This window comes from Amaranthus tricolor, chromosome 9 (assembly GCF_026212465.1).
Source record: "Amaranthus tricolor cultivar Red isolate AtriRed21 chromosome 9, ASM2621246v1, whole genome shotgun sequence".
NCBI classification, from domain to species: Eukaryota; Viridiplantae; Streptophyta; class Magnoliopsida; order Caryophyllales; family Amaranthaceae; genus Amaranthus; species Amaranthus tricolor.
The window spans coordinates 17,785,003-17,793,958 of record NC_080055.1 but is presented as its reverse complement, the minus strand read 5'-3'; the positions used below and the strand labels follow the sequence as shown (position 1 = coordinate 17,793,958).

Below are 8,956 nucleotides of genomic sequence, written 5' to 3'. Positions count from 1 at the left end.
TTTGCATCCCTAACAACAGCTACTTTAGTTCATAAAAAAAAATTAAGGGCTTAAGTCGCTGTTAGTAAAAGCGACTTAAGCCCTTAATTTTTTTTTTTTTCTCTTTCGCTGTTAGTAACAGCGATTTTACCCGAGGTTAGGCTTGGATGTACGGACGCTTATTTTGAGAAATAAGTTTTCACGAAGCTTATTTTTGTAATTAAGTTGTTAAAAAATCTTATTTTATTCAAATTCTCTCAAGACAATCAGATTCAAATTTCACATCAATGGGCTACAATGATTTGTGTTTGAAACTCTATGGATCTGAATCCTGTGCACAAATATAATGTTAATCAACAATTTTTACAAGCTATTAAGAAAAAAAAAAAGTTTAATCTAAATGAAGGCCTTTCTATTTTATGGTATTTTCACTTTTCAATACAAAATTTATACCAAAACTTCACAACAGAGAGTATGAACTAATCTCACTGACTTTAGACACGATATGCTCTATTCTATCCTGCTACTAAGTCTACTAACTTCGACTACAGTTGTCTGCTCTTCAAGTTGAAAATTATTGTGCATAAGGAGGCTGGTAAGACGTATTGGTTACACCATAATCATATGCTCCGTATACACTCTGCGAACCATGACTGCCAACCGGAGGCCCAGCAGATGTGGGCACACCGCCACCAGGCATGCCATATGTACTACTGCCATAAGAACCAACAAGTTGAGGTTGAGGCACAGCGCTAGTATTAAGAGCACTACCACCCGGTAGTCCATAATGTTGTTGAGGGATTTGGTGAGCTGTCGGAACATAAGCACCATGCCTCGGCCCAAAAGTGTATGCAGGGACCCCTGGATCATAAGCAGTTTGATTTGGTAAGTTGTATGGACCCATGTACCTTGATACTCGATTAGGTGCTTGTGAAGCTCTCTCTCTCCTGCCACGAGAAGGGTATTTCGACCTTTTCATAGGACGCGGAGGTGGTGCACTATTGTTCCGAGGGCCTTCGTTACCTTGGGCTCGCTTGGTACTAGGCCTAGTGCCATTTATAGCAGCCTTCTTATCAGCCTTTGCTTTCTCTATCTCAAAAAGTCTCTTCTTCAAGCTTTCAATAGAAAATTCTGCCTCCAGGTTATGGTCTACCACACATGTGATGATAGACCTGATGTAAGTTGCCTCATATTTGTTGGCCTCCTCCTGAGAAGTCAAGCATATCAACGGTCAGAAACACAGTTGCTAATACAATACTTACTAGATATGCTTGGTTGAACGAAAATACTTTCGGAAATAATAGCTTTACCATTTTTATTTTCCTCTTTGATATCTCATTTTCCATCATTTATCTTCTTTTATTCCTTTTCAACTCTCCTTTATTTCTTTCTCATTTTTCGAAGAAACCAAATCATAGAAATATGAAGTCTGAAAACAGGTTTTATATAAACCATTATTTTCGTGAAGAAAAAATTTAAGTCCAGAAAAACGTACTGCAGATTTTATACACCAGAAACAAAGAAATGAAAAAAAACCAAAGGCTTCCAGGCCAACTTACTATTGCATCCGCATTATGGTTGCCTTTCTCCAGTATTTCTGTGGTATTCTTTTGGGAGTTGCTCAAAAAAGTGTTGAGCAGAGAGACAGGCTGGAACCTTCCCGTCAAGCCAGACTCTAAAGCAAAATCAACTGCTTCAAGCAGTTTTCCACTCTGTATCAATCGGTCAATTAAATCTGCAGGAAAAAAATCCCTGAGCATTTGTGTAAGATGAAAATTACATAGCAAGACGCCAACTAGATATGAGGAGGGAGTATTAATAATCTTGAACAGTTGAACATGTACAAACGTAAATATGACATCAGTATTCAACTATTAAGGCCAGCACTATTCATACTCAAAAATGAAAATATAATCAATTAGACTGTTTTACTACGAGAATTGAAATAAATTTGGGAAATTATCAATGGTACCCCTGAGTTTTTGCACTTTATCAATGGTACACCTGAGTTTTTTTTATTATTAATGGTACCCTCGTACTATTGAACGTTTTACAACCATAACCTTTTAAAACTTCTTCCGTCCAAAATTGTCCAAAACTGTTAACTTTTTTTTCTATTTTTTTATTTTTCAATTCGAAACATAAAAGAAAGTTAACGGTTTTGAACGCTTTTGGACGGAGAGAGTTAAAAAGGTTATGGTTGTAAAACGCTCAATAATACAAGGGTAGCATTGATAATTAAAAAAACTTAAGGGTACCATGGATAAAATGCCAAAATTCAGGGATACCATTGATAATTTCCTAATAAATTTTAGGTTTTAGCTTTTAATACATCATAGCATGCAGAAAAATAAATTAAAACATAGATCATTAGATTATAGAAAATAAGATGGCTGATAATCAGTGGCGGTGAGTGCTCTCCAACCTACCTACAAAAGAAAATCTACGAAGGAAACGACAAAATAGGGATAACTACATTTGAAATATCTTCTTGGTTCTTCCCGTACAACATATCTCTATCCCTCTCCTCCAATCTCATAATTAAGACCTTATAAGTTTGTTTGGCAAGTGGTTGTTGGCTTTTTTAGTTTACTTGTTTAAACAGTGTTGGCCGTTTTTGTTGGCTTTTGAGCTAGTTGAATAAACCAACTATTTCAGGATATACTTGGTAAAATTAAGTATTGGCTACAAGCCAATAGCTATTGTTTGGCTTAAAGCCAACTTTTCAGCTAGCTAAAAAACCATTTCTCAAACACATTTCATAGCTTTTTGACCAACCAACAAGCCCAACCAAAAAGCCATTTACCAAACAAGGCCATATCTAATTTCGCCAAATCAACATTATTAAAAATCCTGAATGAGCGTAAAGAGATATTCAGCTTCTCAACAGACCAAGGATGTATGATTCTTGCCTTGTAGTTATAAATTTATAAGGTTGAGGATAAATAGATATTTGGCTTCTCAACAAACCAAGAATGTATGGTTCTTGCCTTGTAGTTTATAAACTTATAAGAAAATAGATGTTAATATTGATGTCTGATGAAAAAAAACTGAAGGAATGACAGTTCCACGAGCATTGATTATATACTTTAAGTAGTAATATGGCTAACGAACATTACTTCTCTGTGATGTCATATTGGTCATCACAAGAAATTTTGATAGCAATAAGCCCACATTTTTCTAATCTTTTCAACACCTGCATTGCCCACCTTTCAATTAATCGAGAATAATAAAGCTCAAAATTAGTCCTTGATATCCTGTAATCTGAAATAAATTACTTTTCCTTTTTATAAAAAATAGTACCTGCCCCTATATTTGTATACCTTCCTCATTAGCTTTGTCCCTTGTTGCCACCAACATCCCACTACACCCCGACAAACCTAGACCACTCCTTCAATTTTTTCTTCATTTCCAATAAGCTCTTGTCATCTTTACTCCCCCTACACATCCCTTTATACTTCAAAATTTGAATGTCTATCCCCAAGCCAATTAAATGTGTAGCAATTACCCAAATTTTCCTCCGTGCCCACAGTCCCGCACCATATTGTATCCTTAGGTGTAGGGCTGCACACAGGCTGGTTTTTTTTGGTCTGACACAAAAATAAGACCAAACTAAAAATTATGATTTGAAAATTTTCCAGACCATACCAAACCCTAACTAGACCATTCTAAAACGTTTTCTAGCTTTTAGTTTTACAAATTGAAAAAATTTCATTAAAATAGTGTACTTCTTTAGAGAAAAACAATGTTTCTAAATGAACCAAGCACCTGTTCCCTCTTCCTATCCCTTTTACTTTATGATTTTTTCCACATAATATCAAACCCTTTTTATTCTCCATTTTGACAATTCAAATGTAATGTCTTCCTACATTAAGTTAAGAGACTAGTTAGTAAACTACCATTCTACCATTAAACTGTCAAAACTTTGTACTCCATAATCTCATTAATCAAAAGCAAGTACCCGAGGATCAATATCAAATATTTCAAAATACTAAATACCCAATCTATAGCTGCAGACATTAATGATTCCAATATCACAGAGTGATTGTAATACATTAGCTACTGTTACTTTATGTATTCATTTATGAAAAAAGTTAAATATTTCTAAACATACAAAAATAAGAGGGAGGAGACAAGTTCAGCAAAGTAAAAACTTAACTAATAACAGTAGAAATTACTCCTAGCAAAAAGAAAATACAACAATAAAACATAATGCTAAAATTCACGATTTACGGTTTGGTCTGATGTAAAACGCAAAAAAGGACCAAATCCGAAAACCTTACTAACCAAGTAATTTAGACCATCCAAACAAAACAACTAAGTACAGGTTTTGTCTGGTTTGGTTTACGGTTTAGACTTATCTTTGGGCTGCAATACTTCAGCATTCTCTTTAACAAGTCAATGGTTATTGCCATAATGAAGCAGTCGTATGGAGCACTAAAATCCAATTTAAGGGGAATCAAAAAGTTTTTGATAGAAATGGGTTCGAATCTCAATGGAAACTTCCGTTTACATTGAAGAGGTGGGAGAGAGCGAGGAAGTTGGGCCATAGCTTGAAAATCCTTTTAAAGAGTTATTACAATTTACAAATCATCCAGTGCTAGCAGAATCATTATGCATATTGATTAACAAGAGGGGAGACATGGATAAACTTTTAGCAACTAGAACAAACTATGTCATGACTTTTGTTCTTTTCGTTAGATGTTCACCAAGAAGCCAGATCAAAGGAAAAGAAAGTTAAATAGTAACAAAAAATTAGATGGTGGAAATTAACAGATGATATCGATACATATTTATTGAGAAAATTACTAAAGAAGCTTATTGGGCGTTGGATAGAATGTAGAGGCTACTTATGAAAAATTATATTACGTACGTATCTATGAAGACTTATAGGAATAAGGGGCCTATTGTGTTAAGAATATTTATATGACATGGTGGAATGCATTCTAATCAATTGAAGACCTATGAGCTGTAATCCAAAATAAAAACTAAATTCCACCTTCACAAACCATCAAATCATTTATTCACTTCACAAACTCACTGTGCAAACAAAAAAAACTTCACAAGCTTCTACAAACCAATGCTATAATTTCACAAGCTTCTGCAAACCAATGCTATAATTTCCAATACTTTACACAATTAGCATCTCACAGCTTCAAACCTTCCCTCCAAACGCAAACCTATTTAGAGAATGCAAACATTCCTTGACCAACATAAATTAAAGGTAGAATCCGAATTCACAACAAAATCCTCCTATGTGGCATCAATCTAGTCTAGCATTGTGGATAATGTAAGCTAGAGCAAGGATGCAGCCTTCTTGCATTCAATCACCTACTCCACATTGGTGGAAGCTACTTCAGTGTTATTGAGCCAACAAAATATTGTGGTTGTATACTTGTATGATGCCTAATCCTCATACTAATGAAACTCACCAAAAGAACAGAATACAAACTCTTCTATAATGCAATATGTTATTACATATTTCTAGCAAGCCATTGCATTATCTTTGATCAACGTCACAATATGGGCGAAACAGAAAACTCACAATACCATATTTGTGGCTAAGCTAGGGAAAATTCGCTACATTTAAAAGCTAGCTAATTTTTGGCAGAAGCCAAAGTAGCACTGGAGTCTACCCAAGAACAGAATACAACTCTTTTATAAGAAGGGACTTGGATAACATTTCAGGAAGGCGATGCGAGGGAGGGGGGAAAGACTAGTTTTTTCCTTCCAAATCTAAAAGTTTCTCCCCTCCAACTTCTTTCCCTTGACTCCACTTTTGATATTCAAATGAGGGAAATGGAATCTCTCTGTTCCATTCCACTTCCTTTCCCTCCCTTTCCTTCCGTTCAAACATACCATAACAGATTGGGTGAAATTGTGTATACTAGACAGTTATGTTATTCCATTTGTACATACTCATTGAGCAAACCATAATACTTCAGCAGCAACAAATACAAAATACTACAAAACAAAGAACAAATAACCAAAAATTCATAATTCATATCCAAAAAAATTTCTGAAGTAAAAAAACTAACCAGGAATCTTGTCCTTTAAAATCGGAATGGCAAACTTAGCCATATCTTTCCTACCAGAAAACTCGATAAACATCTTCATATAGAACTCCTCTTCAAATATTTCCCTCAACCCAAACCCAATTATAACCAGCAAAAACATAGCTACTTCAGCAGTTCCCATTTTACCTTCACTTTCCTCCCTATCCCCCGCTTCCTCAGCTTTCTTTCTCCACTCCCTCATCACCTTCTCGGCTTCTGCCACCGTCTTTGTCGCAAATACAGCCTCCTTCCCCTTTTTGTCCTTAAATTTTTCCAAAGAAAACAACCCCGAAACCACCACCCCGCACGCCCACAACTTATCCGCAAGTCTTTTTTCACTCATCGATTTCGCTTCCATAAAATCTTTCAGTGCTCCTATTACCATCATCTCCGGGTCCACACACTCCTTGATCGCTTCCTCCATTTCAGACCTCAAAGAAAGCTTATCTTTCCTCTTCCCTAGCACGTACTGCATCAAACCACTACAATCCATTCTCCTACACAAGGATTTCAAAACATTAATAACTGGTAATTCTAAACCGAGAGGTTTCCGGAGTTCGGCAATGGAAGCATTTTTTTTGGATTCAATTTCAGAGGAGAGGGATGAAAAGCGATTAGGAATTGAATTTTCGCGGTTTTGGAGATCTTCAAGGGATTTCTGGTAATTTAAATGCATAGATCGGAATTTGGAATCTAGGCTTAGGGTTTTTGAATTAAGGGATTCTTCAACAGAAATGTAATAAGAAGATAGGGTGTTGTATAAGTCGGTGCATTTTGTGAGGAGGCATTTTTGTTCTTCGAGATTTTCGAACAGGTCTGTGACTTTTTTGTTGGTGATTACTTCCATCATCGGCATTGACGAGCTAAGGAAGTGAAGATCAGAGAGAAATGTTAAGGAGAGGACGATGGTTTGTAGGATAAACAAGTCAAAAACGATTCAAACTTGCTCACAAATGAAGAGGTTAAAAGTAGATTTTTAGGGTGAATTGCAAGAGATGGGATGATGAAACGAAAATAAAAAATAAAATAAAATAAAAAAATAAAAATAAAATATCCATCCGGTAATAATGTGGTAGTTTTTTGTTTTCCAAGTGGTAATTAACATTTTTTAAAAATCCATACAGCTGAGATTTGCTAAAATTTTCCACTATGATTTTTTTGCACTAAAAACATTAGCAAACGTTAATGTCGAAATTTAAATGTTGGTGCACCCTACTTATTCGACTAATCATTACAAATTTCATCAACTTTCAACATTTTCTCTCAAATCATAAACTCTAACTCTACCTTCTTTTATTCAAATTACATTTTCCCCCAAGTTCAAACTCCCCTTTTTTTTCAAGTCTTCATCTAGTATAAAATTAAGATTCCATTGAACTATAAAATTAAGAAATTTTCGTATGTTCATGATTTCAAAACAGCAGGTTCATCGAATGCAACTTCTTCATTTCCACCAAAGTTCAAGAAATTACTAACCTTTCTTGATCTAGAGCTTGATTTTGTGATCCTTGTAAATTAAAATTATTGGATTTAAAGTCAATTTTGGGGATTTAGGGTTAGGATTTTAAGGAAATTGGGGAAATTATTAGGATGAGAGAGAGATAGATAGTTTATTTGGGGAAATAAGATTTGATCTAATTCCTGCAATATAGTGGAACACTTAACCTTTGCTAACGTTCTTTGTGCAAAAAGGTTATAGTGGAATAATAACCTCATGGTTACCGCGTGAATTTATAAAGAGTTTTGATTATCACATGAAAAATCCAAAATCTCAAGGTTATCAGGTGCAATTTCCCCAAAAAATATTATGAATACAAATTTTCTTTTTGTTAAATTCCTAATAATAATACTAATATTTGAACCATCATTTTAGAAGGGTGTTTTTCTAAATTATGGCTAACTTGTTAAAAACCATACTACATGAGGCTATATGACAAAAGAAAGTAAATTAATGAAAAATAAGAGTTGGTATTATTTAAAGGAAACAACCTTCTAAGTTTGTATTATTGACAGTTAATTAAAAATTGATATTATTGTATAGAAATAAACGAAATATTGTATCATTCATATTGATTTTTCTAAAAAATTATATAAATAAATTATAGTCAAAAATAAAAACAGAAAATATAAAGAAATGTGGGGTAAATTTTGTAGCACAACAGGAGCACTTCTATAATTTTATCTAAATTTTATCTAATCTAAGTAATAATTCATTCGCTCTGAAATACTCATTATATTATATATTGTTGTACTATCTATCTTTCAAGCTTATTTTATATATTGTAGCTAATGTGTAAGATGTAAATATAATCAAGTGGAATCTTGTTTGAATCATTTAATCCCATACTTTTATTACATCAAAATTTTATAATTTTTAGTTAAGAATAGTCATACAATCTAATAAGAAGACTGTAAAATTCCACATAATATTCTCATAATAATTTGCTATATGAAATAATTCTTACTAAAGTTAACCAACTTATTCCGTAATATATAAGTAGTAAATCAAAATAAGATTTGTTCTTTTAATTTTGTTGGAATATTATATTTTTGAATTTAGAAGCTACATAATATTTTCAATTAAAGTTTCTTAGAATATATATTTACTTTTTTATATTGAAGTATTTCCTAATTAATAAAGTTTCTTCATTAAAGTTTTAATTTCTAAAATATATCATTAAGAACATAAGATATACTTCCTCTATTTCACTATACTTGCTATATTTAACTTTTTACGTAATTTGATATGCTATTTTGATAACCTATATATTGAACTATATACATCTAAAACTTATAAAAAGTTAATATTATAAAAGTATGAGATTAGACGATTCAAACAATATCCCACTTAACTATGATTTTTCTTACACATTAGCCACAATATATAAAATAAGCTTGAACGATGAATAGTGTCAAAAATC

The 8,956-nt window shown here is 33.3% G+C and overlaps 1 protein-coding gene across 1 annotated transcript; it reads right to left on the bottom strand.

The window, feature by feature from the left end:
- Positions 1 to 204: 204 nt before the first annotated feature.
- On the bottom strand, positions 205 to 7,035 carry LOC130824568 (FRIGIDA-like protein 4a). Its single transcript, XM_057689625.1, has 3 exons — positions 6,018 to 7,035; positions 1,539 to 1,714; positions 205 to 1,186 (listed from the first exon to the last, which is right to left on the bottom strand). Exons 1-3 carry the CDS (start codon positions 6,889 to 6,891, stop codon positions 554 to 556), a joined length of 1,683 nt encoding a protein of 560 aa, XP_057545608.1. The 5' UTR covers positions 6,892 to 7,035; the 3' UTR covers positions 205 to 553.
- Between the last annotated feature and the right edge of the window lie 1,921 nt (positions 7,036 to 8,956).